The 20,778-nt window shown below is 45.8% G+C and overlaps 1 protein-coding gene across 1 annotated transcript; it reads left to right on the plus strand.

Annotated features, from left to right (window-relative positions):
- Positions 1-2,589: 2,589 nt before the first annotated feature.
- Positions 2,590-3,400, plus strand: LOC112895173. The gene has a single exon (XM_025963075.1). It carries the CDS (start codon positions 2,609-2,611, stop codon positions 3,014-3,016), a length of 408 nt encoding a protein of 135 aa, XP_025818860.1. The 5' UTR covers positions 2,590-2,608; the 3' UTR covers positions 3,017-3,400.
- Positions 3,401-20,778: the final 17,378 nt, after the last annotated feature.

The raw sequence follows: 20,778 nt of genomic DNA on the forward strand, positions 1-20,778 counted from the left end.
AACAGCTGCCAATGAAGACAAGGCTCGATTGTGCACTAACTGGATGGGACGAACTAGAGCAAGCCACGACCAAGCTAGTGAGCACTACATGAAAAAAGTGATGGACATATGACACTTGTCGTGCAAAATTAGATAACTGAATCCGTCACTCATAGAGCCCCCATATCAGGATCCTGATCTACTTAGCTTCATTTCAGATCCTGATCTCGAGGTTCGTGGTGTGCTAGTTAATTTGACCTATAATTAACGAGAAAAAAAGATATTAATAGGCAAAAGGAACACATCGGCTGGGATTCCAAGGTATTCCAAATAGCATCGGTTATCGGATCCGATACTTAGAGAAAAGGACCACCGGCTAGATTTCCAAATAATAAGAATGAATTATTTTTACGACCCATGTGCAAGACATTGGCTAAAATACCCGATTAGAATCATGAATTGTGGCAATCATGTTCCTTTTCATAAAAATATAAATCTAACCGATAAAATTTATTCTAACATCACTTCAAAAGGGTCGGACTTAATCAAGACAGCTTATAATAGCAGAGGATAGATATCACAAAAATCAAAGATGATATCGGCTAAAGCAGATTTTAACATATAAAGATTAAAGCAAAGGTGAAAGCTAATAGATCTTCAATTATTGTAGGATAAATTGTGAAATCTATTAAGAACTAGCAGAAGACCAGGCGATGCAGCTTTATAAGAACTTCGTTGAAATTGATAACTAGTGAATAAAATAGATTAAAACAAAAGCGATGCGTCGTAAGATGAAATCTAGATTACTCGTAAAAAACGATGCTTACAAGCAAACTGGATGTTAAGATGATTCAGCCCTGTGCACCAAAGCAATTGCTGAGAAAGCTAATTACTTCTACTCCTAGGATATTGGCAATTAGCCGAGAAAAATTGTATTGATTGATTAAGTGTCTTTACAAACTCTGTATGCAACTATTTATATCCTAAAACTAAAGACTCCTAGTTGATCACTACAAATTAGCTTGATGAAAAAGAGACGCTACTATATTTGCAAAACACTTAAAAGAATCGGGCTCTATAAAAATCTTCTACTAACGTCAGTCCTTGTCCGATACGCACTGTTGCATTTACGGTCTTTGATTTTGATCTTTGTTGGCTTTGACCAAAACTTTTCATCGGCTTTCTTTCCCTCTGTTGACTTCCATAAATATACTTGCAAAAATTGAATGTCAACGGAACTATCTTAGAATGTGGTGATCTCATATAGCTTCGTACAATGATTTTGATGCGATGACAATTTCTCAACTGTGCTGATCATATTCTCAGTAATGACGAGTTAGGAAAATATCGTTTATTTCATTTCTCTAACCAAATAATTATCCTAAAACGATTCCACCTTTGTTCTTTTTATATATATGACAATGACTAGCTCGATTTCCAACTAATCAGCGTCATATATAAAAGAATGGAGCGAGTTCATGGCTAAGCATTTAATATATAGCACATGAGTAGGAGATTTACTCTCTCCATCCTATGAAAAATCCAATCATAATGTTTGAACAAAAAATCTCATAAAAGAGTGCAGCCCTAGAAATTGACTTATATACCTAATTAAGTGGTCAGTTTTAATTTGCATACTAAAATCTAACTTCTAGCCATGACTTTAGAAAGTCTGATTAGTTGCATGCAACCAACAAATGAGTCTTTTTCATGTTTACACTAATTTGTTAAAAAAATTCAGGATTGTACTTTTCATGGGACCGAGCGTATAGTAATTAGTTATGTAGGAAAATGGAAAGAAGCTCTACATATCAGCTATAAGTAGAGGGGGTTTTCATAGAGTTAGAACATCCTCCTTTACGAAATGGAAAATTTTATAAGGACTCAAAATTTGTCCCATAAAACTGTAATTGTAGCTTTTGGACAACATCTAATTGCACTATTTCCTTTAAACATCTCCATGCATAGCTAATTGTGTCTAACCAATTAAATGGGCTCTTTCCTTTAGACATCTGTATATATAGTTAGGCTAGTATCAATGCAGAGTTTCATTGCACAGTTATCAAGATCGAGAACTTGGTAACTGTGTCAGAGGAGTGTCATGGTGATGACCCTGCCATGTCAGCAAATTTGTTGATATGGCATGACATTTAATGCCTATAAAACTCCTCATGAAACTCTCCACTGAGAGTGGTCTTAGCAGGTTCCGCAAATGCAGTCTGCATGTGCATGCATTTGTTTCCTCAAAATTAGGGCTACATATCATCATTTTTCTTTACAATTAATCGTCTTAGAATTTCTAAGATCACATTCTTCGTGGGATAGGAGGAGTCACGGCAGAGGATACCTGGTATCATCTCCAAATTCGGCGAGTTTTACAGCAGCGTTGAAGGGTGTGTCAACGTTGGGATAGGTTGGACAAGCAATTTGGCATGTGCAACTTGAGATCATTTAATGTAAGCGTCTTGAGCCCAGTGACCTTTTGTAAAAAAAAATAGCCATGGCCATTTTTCAGAATTTAAGGAGAAAATAAACTTGTACATAATGTTCCAAATTAAGCAACGGAGTCCCAGCCCCACGTTCCTCGCTCCGTATTCCATCCTGCACTCGCGCCTCCACCTTTTTCTCAATGGCCACTTGGCCTGTTGGCCAGCCTCCACCACCGCTCACCCTGGGTGACCTCTTCCGGCCATACTACATCGCGCCCTATCCCTGCAACGGCTGCCCCAAGAGCCCATTCCCACGAGACATCTACACGATCGCGCTGCAGCCACCGCCGCCGCGGCAGCCGCTCGCCATGGCGCCGCAGGCCCCCTCTACCCCGCCGCTGCCTGCAGGCATGAGGCGGCGCAGCGGTATCTGCGGCGGCGGCGGCGTGCGCGGGGTCCGCATGGGCTGCTTCGGCGACCCCGAGATGAAGCAGCGGCGGCGGGTCGCGGGGTACAAAGCGTACGCGGTGGAGGGCAAGGTGAAGGCCTCCATACGCCGGGGGATCCGGTGGTTCAAGCGCAAAATCTCCGGCATCCTGAGCTTCTGACCACCACCGTCCGGCAGCGGCGTGTTCCCAAATCCGATCATGATCTTGAAAACGGCCGCTCTTTACGGCTGCAGCACTTCTACCACCGCACCACGTACTCTTTGGCGGATTCGGGCTTGACGGTGCCCTTTCATGGATTGGTCAAGAATTGTAATTGGGTCTATTTTGACCGATCAATTGTGTGTGTTTCAAAGAAATTTTCTGGTGGATGCAGTTATCATACATATACTTGAGTCCAGGATGCATGCCGCCTAGAGATTAGGAGGTGCCATTTTTGGTTGTTGGGAGTTCATAAATGTCTGGCCTGAATGGTTACACCACGATTGTTTATCCTCATGAAATTTGGATTGTTTAAGTCAATCACCAATTACTACAAGAGATTTTCTAGGCAATATTGTCAAGTTGTTTTCAACCCTATTACAGGTTCTATTGCTGTGTACAAACTCGACTTCTCGGAGCTCATCAGCGAGAAATTTTAACCTTCACTTGCAATGCTAGTTGGAGTCGATCCCCATCTTTCAATTGGATTCCACTACACGCATGAGGCAATCGTATTTGCAGTGTGATTGGGAGCTGCAGCCAGTGAATAGCCAGCCGCAGATCCTCTCTGCACACCATTAGCTCAGCCTCCGCATCCACCCAATCGAAACGGAGTTGCCCTGATGAATACACAGTGCCCTGTTCATGTGTCGATCGACTCAATGCCCAATCCTGCCAAATCATTGTTTCTAAAGGCAGCGTCCATATTTATCTTGATTGGCCCAGAACGTGGAGTCCATTCGAGCGCTTACTGCGCTCAGGCACTTGTCCATGCTGCTTGTACTTGCTACAGCCAGTGCCTGACTCCCCCGTCCAACATTGCTATTGTCGGATATTCTTCAGTGAAATGGATATTCTTCAGTGAAATGAAGTAGCTGTCCAGGAATCGGATTCATCCCATTGTCATTGATGTAGTACCCGTGTAGGTCGTATCTTCCATCTGTCCTGGAAACGAGCATGGTCCATGTTAACCTGGCGGAGGACCCAATATGGCAAGTGCTCGCCATACCTTGGTTCTGCCGTGAATCCCTTTGAATCGCGGGGTACCTGTCTGCTATGACTGCCAAGTGCCAAGCTGCAGTTCTTGCTCAGAAACGCAGCACATAGGAGGAGGAAGATACACTGCAGTTCTTACAGTGTATCTTTTCTACTGTCATTCCTTCCTGTCGGAATGGCTGAATTGCTGGCACGGCACTAGCCCCTACCGATCACGGAAGCACGACCTGGCAGGCAATCGAGCAGCAGAGCGGCGGATGAAGGATTCGCAGCCCTTGGTCATCCATTGCTCCATTGGCGCTGGTGCATGCACATAATCGAACCTCAAGCAAACAGCCGAGTGAAGCACGAGCACTGACTACACCGTTCGACGTGAAGCCACTGTTGCTTAAAGCTTAGTTCTTCATTTTTTCTGTTCTGTGTGTTTTGTTGCTTGATTAATTTAGGAAGCATGGTGAAAGTAAATGTGGATTAGAAAGGAAAAGGTAATAAGGCCAATGATGGAACAAGAGGTGTGAATTGCAGTTTGCAATTTTTTAGTGGCAAATTGGGCACGATATTATTTATCATTTGTGTTCTTGTATATTCTTGTAAATTGGTAGTGATGGACTTCGCCATACCTTAATTTTATTTCGTCCTCCGCCAAACATCGACCTTAAGTTTGGGGAATTTAATCTTTTGGCACTATATGGTGAGGGTCATTTACCCTAGCAATTCAACCAGCATTCACTCTGAAAGGATGGCAAATAGTTAGTTATGTTTTATTTTTTTCACCATGACATGGCTAAAGAAAAAAAATCAAAACACGTCCCTGTGATTTTAAATTATGCCCGATCATGTGAGCCAAGTGTATAACTCAGTTGATTAAGTTAAATATGCACATCCGAGTTTGAACATGTCTGTAGACAACAAAGTGCATGTGGTTCAAAGTCCGCTAGCACAATTTCTAGTACGTACTAGTAGGGTAAGATCTCCATAGATATGTTAACATGATGATTGTATTTTATATGCATTGATAATCATCAATCCCTCTATTTCAAGTTGCAGTTCACTTCAGTTTTTTTTTCAATTTTGTCGACTCATTTAATTTTGACCATGTTCTTATAAAAATACATTAACATCTGCAGTACCAAATAAATTCATTATTAATACAAATATTTTATGGAAAATTTTATGAAACTAATGAGATGTATAAGGACACGGCTAATTTATGGCCGGCTATCGGTGTTTTACCACCAAGCCCACTGAGAGATACTCCCAACGTGGTGAGTTATAGGTGGGGTGTCGCCAAGATCTGGAACACAAAGTTTAGACAGGTTCAGACCGCCGAGAGCGTAATACTCTACGTCCTGTGTGGTGGTTTGTATTGTCTTAGATATTGATCTGGTTGATCTGTTTGGAGGGGGTCCCTATCCGCCTTTATATAGTGGGGGACAGGGTTACATGGAAATCCTAGCCGGATACGAGCTTAGGAGTCTTACCCAAGTACTTTCGGGTAGTTTCCTGCTGCTCCGACTAGTTCTAGTAGTTACAATTGGTGTAAGGTGTGGACCATGTCCCACCCCTTATCTTAGAATATGTACGCTACGTGCGCAGTCCCATGGCCCCGAGTCTAATAAGCCCCCGAGCTCTTCGTATTCGAGTACTGCAGACTTCCGAGTACTTCTAAAAGTGTCTTCGAGTTCTCCCGAACTCCATCTTGAAGGTGTCTTCCGAGTACTTCATTGGCTGCATCGAGGCTGTGAGGTGCTCATGCCCCGAGCAGTTATCAAGTCTTCTTTTATATGGGGTGCTATTAAACTCACACTCCATATGGAGTAGCCCTCGAACATTAGGTTGAATCGAATAATAGGGTCAAATTAGTCTTGAATCTTTTATCCTTATCTTCCAAAAAATTTAAAAAATAAGTCACTGATTACACATGTCCCGCAGCACCCGAGCCTTGAATCCAAATCCCCAAGGTTTGGAAAAAAAGAATCCAAAGAATCATGGCATGCAATATATGATGGTTAGAATTTGATGATTAAAATGGGAAAATTGGTTCAGAAATTCGAAAACCGTTTTTTTCAGAATGAATTCCCTGAAAAAATGGTTAAATGAATAACTTCTCCATAAAGTGTCCTAAATTACTGTTCAAATCAAACCTTTTTCCTTGATTTAATGGCTAGATAAGATCTCTAGGGTAAAAATTTGAAAAACCCCTTATTTCGGAATAAAATCTCTGAAATAATGGTTAAACAATTATCTTCCTGAGATAAATCTTCAAAAGCCTTTTAAATTGGATTCTTCTATGAATCTTCCGAGTAGTTTTGCAACATCCAGCCTCCAAACGTGAGAGCTTAAACGATCTACCGAAAGAACGCTGAGTGTCCTGTCGAGCCCAGCCCTCGAGCATGGGAGCTAGAGGAGTCGAGGTTGCTGACGTTACGTAAAACTAGTCAGGAACTAGTAAACGCAGTGTTATGGGAGCGAGGCTCTTTCAGTAAACTACGCGTAGTACTAGTCGAGAACTAGTAAACAAAGTAGTACTGTAAGTATTGGAGCGACGCCCCTCAGTAAACTATACGTAGTACTAGTCGAGAACTAGTAAACAGAGTAGTATTAAAAGTATGGGAGCAAGACCCCTTCAGTAAACTACACGTAGTACTAGTCGAGAACTAGTAAACGGAGTAGTACCGGAAGTGTGGGAGACCTTTCAATAAACTACACGTAGTACTAGTCGAGAACTAGTAAACAGATTAGTACTGGAAGTATGGGAGCGAGGCCACTTCAGTAAACTACATGTAGTACTAGTCAGGAACTAGTAAACTGGGTAGTATGGAAGTATGGGAGTGATGCCCCTTCAGTAAACTACACATAGTACTAGTCAAGAACTAGTAAACGGAGTAGTACTGGAAGTATGGGAGCGAGGCCCCTTCAGTAAACTACACGTAGTATTAGTCGAGAACTAGTAAACGGAGTAGTACTGAAAGTATGGGAGCAATGATCCTTCAGTAAACTACACGTAGTACTAGTCGAGAACTAGTAAATGGAGTAGTACTGGAAGTATGGGAGCGAGGCCCCTTCAGTAAACTACACGTAGTATTAGTCGAAAACTAGTAAACGGAGTAATACTGGAAGTATGGAAGCAATGCCCCTTCAGTAAACTAGACATAGTACTAGTCGAGAACTAGTAAACGAAGTAGTACTGGAAGTGTGGGAACGAGGTCCCTTGAGTAAACTACACGTAGTACTAGTCAAAAACTAGTAAACGGAGTAGTACTGGAGTTATGGGAGCGATGCCCCTTCAGTAAACTAGACGTAGTACTAGTCAAGAACTAGGAAACGGAGTAGTACTGGAAGTATGGGAGCGATGCCCCTTCACTAAATCATGCTGCGCTGCAACTGAAAACTTGGGATACAAGTTAGCTAAGGGTGAAAACAGCATAGATGCTCGATATTCCAGGAGTTTGGGATCTCCTGGCCATTAGGGTACAATAAGCGATACGACCCTGGTCCTGTAACCTTAAGCATGATGAAGGATTCCTCCTATCGTGACTTAAGCTTGTGCAGCCCAGTTTCATCCTAGATGTGGCGAAGGACCAAATCTCCAACATTTAAAGATCTAGCTTGAACGTTTCGGTCGTGGTAACGACGGACGCCTTGTAAGTAGCGGGCTGACTGAAGCAAAACATTGTATCTGACTTCTTTTGCAGAGTCAAGTTCGAGATGTCTTGTGTCATCAGTCTCACCTTCTTCGTACATCTCCAGTCGAGGAGATTGCCACATGACATTAGCCGGTAGTATAGTTTCGGATCCGTAGACGAGAAAGAATGGTGACTGTCCTATGGCCTTGCTTGATTGTGTGCGAAGCCCCCAGACTACTGATGAGATCTCATTGATCCATTTGCCTCCCTTTTTGTTGTTCTTGTTGTACAGTCTTTTCTTCAGACCATCCAGGATCATGCCGTTGGCGCGCTCAACCTGACCGTTGGCCCGCAGGTGAGCTACTAAAACATACTTGACCTTGATGGCGCTGCGCTCGCAAAAATCCCAAAACTGATGCGAGTGGAAATTGGATCCCAGATCTGTGATGATAGTGTTGGAGAAGCCGGATCGGTGCAAGATGTTGCAGATGAAGCTAACCACTTGATCTGCAGAGAGCTTTATAATTAGCTTGTACTCGATCCACTTCGTGAACTTGTTGATGGCTACCAACACATGAGTAAAATGTCCTGGCGCAGTTGTCAAGGGCTCTATCATATCCAGGCCCCAGCATGTGAACGGCCATGAAGGAGATATGGTAATAAGGTTGTGGAACTGGATGTGAGGCTGCTTGCTGAAGAACTGGCAGTTTGTACACCGGCGAACGAGTGCTTCGGTGTCTGCCAAAGCAGTCGGCCAGTAGAACCCGGATCTGAAAGCCTTGCCGACCAGCATGCGAGAAGCAGCATGATTTCCGCATGCGCCTTCATGAATTTCCTGCAGTATTACTCTACATTTCTCCGTGCGAACACATTTCATGAGTATGCCTGATGCTGATCCATACTTATATAAGTTGTCCCCGACTAGAACGTACCCTTTGCTACGCCTTAGGATGCGTGTGATCTCAGCACTTTTTGGGTCGACGCTGGGAGGTAGTTTGTGCTACTTGATGAAGTCAAGAAAAGTCACCCACCAGTCGACCTCGATCATCAATACCTCTCTGTCGGGTTCTATCGGACCCTGAGCGATGGTGCTTGAATCTGATATCTTGATGGATGGGTGATGCAAGTCATGGACGAAAACTCCTGGTGGGACATTAGCTTGATCGGAGCCCAGTTTTGAGAGCACATCCACACCCACATTGTTGTCGTGAATCACATGATGAATTTCTAAGCCCAAGAACTTGTTCTCAAGCTTGCGTATTTCCACGACGTACGCATCCATGGTGTCCTTGTTAATATCCCACTCTTTGTTGACTTGTTGGATCACCAGCAATGAGTTGCCATAAACAAGTAGTCGCTTGATGCCCAGAGAGACTGCCAGGCGTAGCCTATGCTGTAGTGCCTCGTACTCAGCTTCGTTGGTCGAGACCTCAAATAGTATTTGGAATACATATTTGAGTTGTTCTCCTGTTGGACTGATGAAAAGTACTCCCGCGCCACCGCCTCCGAGTTTGAGTGATACGTCGAAGTACATCGCCCAATGCTCTGGCAGGTTGGCTGGGGTTTCCACTTGGTGTTCTCGCCATTCTACCATAAAGTCGACTAGTGCCTATGACTTGATGGCAATTTGGTGCTTGAAGTTGAGAGTAAGACCCCCCCAGTTCCATTGCCCACTTGGAGATGCGCCTAGTGGCTTACCGATTGTGGAGAATTTCCACCAATGGGAAATCAGTGACCACCGAGATCTTGTGTGCGTTGAAATAGTAGCGAAGCTTCCTGGAGTTGATGAGTATAGCGTAGAGTAATTTCTGAATTTTTGGGTAACGAACCATGGATTCAGAAAGAACTTCGGTGACAAGTAGACTGGTCGCTGCACACCGAAAGCATGGCCTTCCTCCTGGCGTTCCACCACGATTGCTGTGCTGATGACGTGAGTCATTGTGGCGATGTATGGTTGTGGAGCTGTCAAGATGGGGGGCAACTGCAGATGATGCTTGAGATTTTCTAGCTCCTACTTCACCTCCTCGGTCCACTGGAACTTGTTATGTCGTTTGAGCAACTTGAAGAAGGGTAATCCCCGTTCTCCAAGTTGCGAGATAAATCTATTCAGGGCCGCCATACAGCCTGTGAGCTTCTGGACATTCTTGATCATCCGTGGGGCGTCCATGTCTATAATGGTGGTGATCTTCTCCGGGTTTGCTTCAATTCCTTGGTGACTAACGATGAAACAAAGTAGTTTCCCTTGTGTTATGCCGAAGACGCACTTGGTTGGGTTGAGCTTCCTCCGAAACTTGTGTAAGCTGTTGAAGGTTTCCTCGAGATCAGGGATAAACTCATCGTGGACTCTGGCCTTGATGACCACGTCGTCTATATAGGCTTCCACATTGCGATGTAGCTGATCAGCATGGCATAATTGGATAGCCCGCTGATAGGTGGCTCCTGCGTTCTTCAACCCGAAGGATATAATTGTGTAGGCATATGCTCCAAAAGGGGTGATGAATGTTATCTTGGTCTGGTCTTCTTCCTTAAGAGCAGTCTGATGGTAGCCCGAGTAGCAATCAAGGAAAGAGAGCAGAACGCAGCTAGCCATAGAGTCAATGACTTGGTCAATGCGTGGGAGCGCAAAGGGATCCTTCAGGCAGTGTTCTTAAGATCAGTGTAATCCACACACATGCTTCATTCATTATTATTCTTTTTTAGAACTAGTACAGGGTTCGCTAACCACTCGGAGTGGTAGACTTCTTTAATGAAACCAGCCACGAGTAGTTTTGCTAACTCCTTCTTGATGGCCTTCCTCTTGTCTAGGGTGAACCGTCGTAGTCGCTGCTTCTTCGGAGTGGGTTTAGGGTCGACTTTTAGGCAATGCTCAATCAACTCCTTGGGCATGCCCTACATATCCATTGGTTTCCACGTGAATATATCACAGTTGGCCCTAAGGAAGCTGATGAGTGTGCTTTCCTATTTATCGTTCAAGCCGTCTCCAATCAAAGCAGTCCTGGACGAGTCGCCTTCTTGCAGCTGGATGGCCTTGATGCTAACATCGCTGGGGTTGAGTTTTACCTTGGATAGGGTAGGCCTCTGATTGGGGATCTCCATCTTTGAGTCGTTGAGCCTTTGCGCGGCCGCAAAGACTTCCGCAGAAGGTTCTGACATGCGTGATGTCACGGTGTAGTCGATCGCCTCCTGGTCGCAGTCGTACGACTTCTTCAAGTCACCATGGAACATGAGTACACCTGTCCTGCTTGGCATCTTGAGTAGTAAGTAGACATAGTGAGGTGCGGCCATGAATTTGGCCAAAGCTGGTCTGCCGAGGATGGCGTGGTATGATGACTCGAAGTGACCCACCTCAAACTTGATGTACTCCGTGCGGTAGTTGTCTTTCGTCCGGAAGGTGACTGGTAGGACCACTAGACCGAGTGGTGTAGCTGCGTTTCCTAGGACGATGCCGTAGAACGGAACTCTACTAGGGGTAAGCATCTTGGATATGTTCAGCCCATCTTCTTCAATGTACTCCCAAAGAGCAGGTTGAGGCCGCTCCCACCATCGATGAGTACTCGAGTCAATTGTGAGCCTGCCACGATAGGATCTAGGACGAGCGGGATTTTTTCTAGCTCGGAGAAGCTGGCCCACTAGCCATCCCTAGAGAAAGAGATCAGGACCTCGCTGTATCTCAGAGGTTTCATGCAGGGTCAGCTTCTATGCGCGCCTCGAGGGGAAGCCACCGTCTCCGCCGAAAATGACGTTGACAACATTTTTCGGGTCTTGGAAGTCTTGAGCCCCCGACTTGTCACCTGTCAGATCCGGGACTACGGGACTGTGTACATAATGTAGTTCATATGGGAATAGGGGAGAGGACATGTTCTATACCTTATCTGTGTTGTATTCTACTCGCATGCGAAGTAGGACTAGCCAATGCAGAAGGAAGCTACTCGTGTTGTAGTCGAGTATGATTCCTAGGCTAGTGTCGGACTAGGATTCATGTAACCCTGTCCTCCTGGATATATAAGGGCGGGCAGGGACCCCCTCAAAACACATCAACACCCAAGACAATACAAACCACTAAACAGGACGTAGGGTATTACGCACATCGCTGCCCGAACCTGTCTAAACCTTGTGTTGCTTGCACCTTCGAGTTCCTGATCTCAGCGTCACCCTACCTAAAACTTACCACCTCGAGTATACCCCTCGGTGGGCAGGCGGTAAAACACCGACAGCTGGCGCGCCAGGTAGGGGTGCGCATCGAAGATCCACCGGCGAAATTGATGGCATCGTTCCAGTTCACCAGTGCCGTGCCCACCTGTTGTCGGTCGAAACCCACCGGCGAGCAGCGATAGGCAACACGAGGAGCCGGGAGGCTCCCGGGACTGCTGGTGGGCCCCGATCCCTCGGTCAACAGCCTGAGATCCAGCACACGTCCTGGCGTCTGGGTTGATAGGCGTGCCACCTAACCTTGTACCTGATCAGGAATATGTTATATGTTAGTTTCCTGCATGCACAGACACGTATAAACATTAGTCCGAACCATGATCGGCTCATCGGGAGATTCCCTATATCGGCTATAAAGAGCCGATTGTATTCAGCACCAGATCGGATCTATAAACAAGGCAAATATATCTGATGGTAACATAAATCTTACTCTGTAACTATTAACTAATCCAATCTACGATGGTTAAAGCTTTCACTGCATATACAGAACATCCTACATGTAATTGAGCCTAACAGATACGGAAGGTAACAAAACAACAACCTAAACAGAGGCCTAAAAACCAAATGAAAGCCGATTCCCGGAACAATCCCTTTTTAAGCTGTCATAAAGCGCCAAACATACTGCCGGAACATTCAACCCATTTGAAGGGCCTAATCACGCAGATATTTAACTAAATCCCCAATGAACAAAGACTAACCATAACAGATTGGATCTACTAAATGAAAACAGAGCAAGGTGCTACCCTTACACCCGAGATCGGGCACAATGACAGCTGAACGTTTACAGGTAACAAACAATGCACGATTAAAGCATGGAAGAGCCGATGCTACTCTATAAACGTTAAGATAACTAGTGCTACTTGCCATCAACAACACTTCAGAACGAGAAACACAAAAGGTGGATAAGAAAGGACGATACCGCCCCGATCACGCAGGGCGTGATCGGGGCCGCACGACACTTACCAGAGAAACCCTAGAACAGGGGTGGCGATGCGCCGAGAATTGTTGGTGGATGATTGATTGATTCCCTTATTCATAATCCAGGGTACATATTTATAGTCCGGAGACTTGCCTTCCCTAACCAATCCTAACTTAACACGAATTGAATCTTGGCTATCTCTTTCTGAACTATTTAAACACACATGCCTATCTAGATACATGGCCAACCCTGGCCTCAAACACCCGCATAGGGTCCGATTCGCAAGCCCACTATAATTACCTTTTGAGCCCATCTTGCTTCTCGGCCCACCTTTCTGGCCCGCCTGAGTTATGGCGATAACACATGCCCCCCTGGTTTCGGCAATAGTTATTCCGAAACCATTTCTCTTTTAATCACCCCGCCTCTTCGACTTCCGAAATCCGTACAGGCATGCCTCTTCAACTTCCAGGGGATGTGACTACTCTGCATCAGACTCCTTGGAAACCGCTACGGTGCCGATTCGTCTTCCACTCCATCTTTATAAACCTGCCCCCGGTAACTTTCTTTTTCTCATCCCCTTCCTTCAGCCATTAGCAACCATACCTGATTCAATTTTCCTCTTCTCGTAATGACTTCTTCCTCTTCCTCTGCTTCCTCCGCCATCTCCTTCGAGTCTGAGTCCACTCAAGAACCCACTCTAGAGTACCACCCTATAGCCGCCTACGAAGTCCGTGCCCCTTGCATTGGGATGTAGAAGAATGGGACTTCCAGTCCTGGTCAGAGGACGACGAGTCCCTGACCGACGGCGAAGACCTGCACCTCCTCCTCGATGGTGAGCTGGAGGAAGATGACGAAGATGACGCATCTTGGGAAGAAGACTTCTTCTTCTCCTCGGAAGAAGAAGCCGATTCCTCATCAACCGAGGAGGACTCGGTAGCAGGAGGCTTCCTCCTTGGTGGATCATTGGAGGATGACGACGACGATGATGACGATGAAGAAACCGAAGACAGCAGCGGCTTCAGCAGTAACAGCGGCTGAGATGATGGCAGCGATGTCGACGGTAGCGGCAGCGACAACGACGTCAGCACGGCTCCACCGATCAAGCGTCGTGGACCCTCCGGTGCCTACTGGTGGTAGGCTGTAGGATTAAGCCGATAGACCGGCTCTAGGAGCAATCGGCTCCCCCTTTTGTACTTACTCCCTGTTATAAATAAAATCTTTTATTTCAACCGCAATTCGTTAAGAAACCGATCTGTTAAGAGCCGATGGCAACGCATCGGTTCCTTTTCTTAAAAATGCCGATCCGGATCTAAGTCAATTCTCCAATTCATTTCATTTTCCTCTTAAATCCAAAACCTTCCCCAAAATAGATCTCTGAAGATTCCCCGAATCCAAGTTATTCTCCAAAACCTTCCACTCATAAACCCTAACCGCAAAGACCCGAACCGAAGCCTTTAGAGCACAAACTCATACTTGCGCCACTAACCCTAGATCCAGTTCCCAGGTTCTTGATCTTTGAGGTTTCCAATGGCGGGTCTTCGAATGCCGATGCGGGTGTCTTTGGCCTGATGGTAAAACTCCGACCTTTACTAGTTTAATGCAGCGATTACTAGATCCCGTGCATCATTAAATGATTCTTCTCCGGTTGTCTAGTTTTTGTGGATTCTTCAGGTTTTATACATTCACTTGCCGCATCCTTCTTCTCCCAATTCCTTTTGTCTCGGGCCTCATTCTTACGAAAAACCCGTAGATCTAATTTCTTGCAAGGCCAATCAGATTCCATTCGTTAGTCAAAACATAGACTTAGATTCTTGGGCCGACAGCCTACGTGCCTGGCCAAATCCTCCCGAGGGCTAGGTGATCTCGTATAACAGAGTAGCAAAGACCTACCAGCCCACATGGGAGACCATAGGGATAGCCGATGCTCTGTCTTTATCTCTATCCCCTCTTGAGAAGAATGAGAATCTCCTAAAAACCATCGGCTACTTTTGGTCCGATGCCTTGAACTGCTTCCTATTTGGTCACGGACCGATGACTCCAACCCTCCTAGACGTAGTGATGATCACTGGTCTTAACATCTCTTCATCCTACCCCTCTGCCTATAGACTATCCAAAGTTCCCTTCAAGTTGTCTTCCAAAACAGAGTGTACAAACTGGGGTGCATACCTGAATCAGCACCTTAAAACCAAAGGTCCTGTAACCGAAAAAGAACATACAGTCTTCTTGAATCTTTGGTTGGAACACTTCTTATTTTGAGGTCCTTCCCTTGCCCCAACCAAGAATTATCTTCCCTTTGCATATGAACTAACCAAAGGTAACACTGTTGGCCTTAGCAAGTTGTTCCTTGGGGAAGTATACAGATACCTCTACCTGATGTCCTTGGGCCTACTTACCCAAAAGAAACTTAGGACCGGTGGTCCCTGGTGGTTTATCCAATTGTGGGCTCACCTATACTTTCAGGACTTCATCCCAGACTTCCCTGCTTTGGCTGACAACTCTTTCCCAGATCAGAGTAGGAGGTGGATCAGATGTACCAGCTTTGGCCAGGCTTTATATAGCCTCCTGGCAGCAAGTTGAATCCCTCACAAGCTTCAAGCTGGTTTAGAATTTTCTATAGGGGCCTGAACAATCCTATCTTCCTTCCCTATACTGATTCTGAAATTTTTGAGAACCCAGTCACCTTCAGGTTGGCTGATTTTGCCGATGATGACGGCACTCGGCATCTATATTCTATCATGATCCATTCTTGCCTCCTTCCAGTCGGCATGAGCACCTCCAATCGGATCATCAAGCCAGGATATGAATTCTATCAGCCGGCCGTAGCATCTCGGCAGTTTGGTCTTGGGCAAGTTCCTCCTCACTTCTTCCTTCATTATTTGACAACCAACAGAACCGATCTGCTCGACGTCGTCACCACCCAACGATGTTACAGCCTATTTTCAGACCTTCTCATCCCAATCCCTATTGACCTATCACACTTCTTCAGCCATCAACTTTGAGGACTGGTGGTCGATGTGGAAGACTCATGTCTTCCGAAAAGCGCTGGGGCCAATGTTGCAGCAGCTTCACGCTGAGTATGAAGCCCCTGAGGAAGAGGTATTACCATTAATCCAATATTTTCTTCGTGACTCTGCTCACTTCCTTTTCTGATACCATTTGTTCTTTCTGCAGCAGGAAGATGGTCCGAGCCTAGGAACGATGATGGCTCCACCTTCCAGTTTTCGCCAGTTGCCCCCGTGGTCCTTTTTGGCAAAAATGCACCTCCCTAGTCAAAAAGTATCATACGGATCCAACCTGGCACCACGAAGCTGACCCCCAAGCGGAAACGATCCTCAGATGTTTCTGCCCCCCGGGCCCAAATCAAGGTGAGGAAGATGGTTGTCAGAAAAATTCGGAAGGAAACGGGGCCATCTTCCACTACTCAAGAAGCTCCAATCGCTAGCTAGGTTTAGACCGCCCTTCTTATAATTTGATCCTCTGAACATGTATATCTTGTCTTGATTGCTCTTTCCTTTCTTGTAGTCCGATGTTGTAGATATTTCTAGTGGGGAAGAGCCCATATGCCAAAAAGACCCAACTCCAGAGGCTCCAGAAGATCCTTCGACAACGGTCAACGCCTTAATCAACCTTCAGGATCCCACCCCAAAAGCTCCAGATAACCCCGCAACGCCAGTTGATGCTTCAGTCATCCTTCAAGGTCCGCAGGAGTCAGTCGTGGCCGCATCGGACATTGGTCGCTTACTGGAAGAGCCGATCGTCACCTCGCCAGCTATCAGTCTTCCTCCGGAAGGGGCGCGCCTGCAAGAGCCGATCGTTGCTTCATCGGCTGTCACTCCTTCTCCAGCAAGGGTGCACCCTCAGGAGCTGATCATCACTTCATCGGCCGTTGTTGCTCCTTCTCTAGGACAAGTATGTTTTGTCACCGAGTCATTTCAATCTTCTTTTCCCTGTGTCTCTTGTGCCGCTTTAGTCTTATATCTTCTTTCAGGGTCTGAACCTCTCGGAGTTACTTTCATTCGACCCTGCATCCGTCCACTCGGCCATACTAGAAACCAATGATCACCAGCAAGACTCGACCGGAATCGCCAGCCAACTTCTCTGCGTGAAGAGCCTTCTGTCAGCTCCGATTGACGCCCTGGTGCTGAATTCCGATGCAGTGAGGCAGATCCTCAAGGAGATCAGGTCTCAACTCCCAAAAATCCTTCAGATCAAGCTTTGGCCAACCGGGTACCTTCCTTTCTTTCGGGCAAAGGTAGAACATGCTCGACACAGAATTGAGGTTCGACGCTCTCAAGCTCCCTTGAAGGCCGACATTGCCGAGAGGTGTCGGTTGCTTAACGAGAAGAAAGCGACTCTGGATGCCAAGGCCGATACATCTGAGCACTCTCAAAGGCTTCAACTTCTGGAGAAGAAATTAGAGGACCTCAAGGCTAAAGTCCGGGCAACCGAGCATCGCATCCAAGAATAGAAGAACCTTATTGCCAGCTCCGAACGAGAAGCAGAAAACCTGACCGCCCAACTAAAAATAGAACTTGCAGAGCTGAGCGCTTTGAGTAGGCAGGTGGTGTCGGGAGAAGACAAGGACGATGAAGCAGTGATTGCTGAGGCTGATCGCATCCGTCTTGAGGCCATTGCCGCCATCACGAGTTCCTTCAGTAGACTTCCTTGCAGTCACCCTTTGTAAGATAAACATGTATGTATCTATATTCAGATTCTAGAGTCGATGGTTGTACATCGGCTATTCGATCAACTCAATGCGTTGGGTATAAAGTACTTTTCCTTCTCTTTTATATATATGGGCCGACTGCATGTATCAGCCCTCTTTCCTTGTACCTAGCCGGACGCATATCATCGGCTTCCACCTGTACGAGTCATCAGGCTCTGTTGGCTCATATCCTTTCACGCAGCGTCGGCTTTCTCTTGTACGGGTCTACTGATCATATCAGTTCATAGCCTGATGCATAGCATCAGCTTTACTGCTCACCATCCCACATGCTTGGGAAGTACTTCTTGAGATGTTGACCATTGACCACCACCGGGAACTTGACGCCATCTAACCCCTCAAGCATATATGCGTTCCCAGATAAGACTTGGTCAACCCTATAAGGCCCGTGCCAGTTTGGAGACCATTTGCCATACGCTGCATCTTTAGTCCCCAACGGTAGCACTGGTTCCCAAACCAGATCTCCAACTTGGAATTCTCTTGGCTTGACTTTCTTGTTATACACACGGGCAACTTTGGCCTTATTTTCTTTGATCTTCTCAAGTGGCCAAAGCCTTAGCTCCGTGAGGTCCTCAACATTATCATTCATCAGAGTAGCATACTCTTCAGCTGTTAACTCATTCTGGAACTCTATGCGCCTCGAGCCGGCCGTAATTTCCCACGGTAATACAGGTAATACAGCCTCATGTCCATACACTTGGTGATAAGGAGAAATTTTTGTTGCTCCATGGCAAGAAATACAGTATGCCCACAATGCCTCTGATAAAACCTCATGCCAACGCCTAGGATATTCATCAATCTTTCTTTTGATCAACTTGATAAGGCTCTGATTAGATGCTTCAGCTTGTCCGTTTGCTTCGGCATAATATGGAGATGACCTGATCAGCTTGATGCCCATGTCGGTGGCGAACTTCTTGAACTCCTCTGAAATGAAGACTGAACCTCCATCTGTTGTAATGGTCTGAGAAATCCCGAACCTATGAATGACATGTTCCTTGACAAAATTAATAACATCTTTGGATGCTACCGACTTCATGGGAACTGCCTCCACCCACTTGGTAAAGTAATCTGTGATGGCCAAGATAAACTGGTGGCCTTTGCTGGATGGAGTATTAATTTTACCGATCATGTCCATGCCCCAGCCTGTGAACGGCCACGGTTTGATGATAGGGTTCATTATTGATGCTGGTACCATCTGAATCTTCCTGAACCTCTGACATGCCTGACATCCTTTGTAATATTTGAAGAAATCTTCAAGCATGGTGGGCCAGTAATACCCTGATCGCCTAATACCCACAGGTGCCTTCATGGACTTCGTGTAAGAGCCAATTGGGTTCAACCGGCCCCAAGCATTTGAGCAGCAGACCTTCTGAAGTCCTGTAGAACATGTCATCTCCTATCAGGATGTATCTCATAGCCTTGTAACGTATCCTCTTGAGTGCCCCCTGAGCCGAATCTTTCAAATAATTGAAGATATCGGCTCTCCAATCTCCTTGGTAAAATAGGTGTACCTGAAGATCGGTTCTGTCCGCTACAGCCTTGTATCCCGAAGCCATTCGTGCCAAATCTTTGGCCTCCAAATATCGAGATCTAGGTATACAATAGAAATTTATGTACTTGAATTGGGCCATCAGCTCTTGACATTGCACCCATAACAGGAAGAGCGACTCGCTCTCACACCTGTATTCCTCTGTGAGCTGAGAGATCACCAATTTTGAATCCTCGAAAATTTCCATTGCTTCAACTCCGGCCTCATACTCTGCGAGATTATTGGTGCAAGCGATAGGTAATCTGATTGAAAAAGAATACGTTGCCCCCCAAGGCGACACAAGCAGGATACCTATGCCACATCCATCTCCGCAAACTGATCCGTCAAAGTACATGGCCCATGCGCGTTTGGAAAGTGCTGCTATGTCAGTATTGATCCTTTCTGTGATGAGATCCACCAACGCTTGCCCTTTGACCGCCTTTGTGGGTTGGTATCGGATATCGAACTCTGACAATACAAACATCCATTTTCCAAGTCGGCCTTTCAACACAGGAGCCGGTAGCATGTGTTTTATGACATCCGACTTGCAGATGAAAATTATCTCGGCTGATAGCAGGATATGACGAAGCTTTGTGCATGTAAAGAACAAACAAAGGCATAATTTTTCAATATCAGGGTATCTTGTCTCTGCATCTAGAATCCTTCTGCTGAGGTAGAACACAATCCTTTCTTTGTCGTCATGCACTTGTATTACTACTAAAGCGATGGAGGTGTCACCTACTGATAGATACACGTAGAATGGTCTATCTTGTTGGGGTGGAACGAGCACAGGTGGTTTTGATAGATACTCTTTGATCTCTTCAAATGCCCGTTGCTGCTCTACCCCCCAGCGAAACTCTTCATTGGCTTTGATTTTCACGAACTTCATAAAAGGCTTGATCCGCCCGAAGAGATTGGAAATAAACCTTCTGACAAAGTTGATCTTACCAATGAGCTGCTGGAGCTCCCTCTTTGTAGTAGGCGGTACCATTGTTCGCACAGCTTCTTGACTTTTTAGGCCGATCTCGATTCCTCTTTCATGAACCAAGAAACCCAGGAATTGACCGGCCAATACACCGAAAAGCGCATTTCTTCGGATTCATCCTAAGCCCGAACCTTCTAGTTCGTTCCAGAACTTGCCGTAAGTCCCCCAAGTGCCCTTCGACCTATGCAGACTTCACCACGACATCATCAATATAAATTTCCACCAGCTTGCCGATCAAATCATGGAAAATGTAATTCATTGCACACTGATACGTAGCGCTAGCATTTTTCAACCCGAAAGTCATAACCACATATTCAAACAGTCCTACTGCCCAAGGTACTCTGAATGCGGTCTTGTTTACATCCTCCGGAGCTATGAAGATCTGGTTATAACCGGCGTTGCCATCCATGAAACAAAGATCTTATGACCAGCAGCCGCGTTAATCAACGTCTCCGCGACAGGCATCGGATATTCATCCTTTGGAGTAGCCCTGTTGAGGTCTCTGAAGTCCACGCAGACTCGCCATCGGCCATCCTTCTTTTGCACAGGTACAACACTTGAAATCCACTCCGCATACCTGCAAGGCTTGATAAATCCTGCTTCTAGCATTTTCTCCACTTCCTTCTTAACCTCCACTAGGACTTCAGCCTTCATTTGTCGCGCTCGCTGCTGAAACGGCCAAAATCTATTCTTGAGAGGGAGCTGATGCTCGACTATACTCCTGTCTAACCTAGGCATCT

Source organism: Panicum hallii, chromosome 5 (genome assembly GCF_002211085.1).
Source record: "Panicum hallii strain FIL2 chromosome 5, PHallii_v3.1, whole genome shotgun sequence".
Classification (NCBI taxonomy): domain Eukaryota; kingdom Viridiplantae; phylum Streptophyta; class Magnoliopsida; order Poales; family Poaceae; genus Panicum; species Panicum hallii.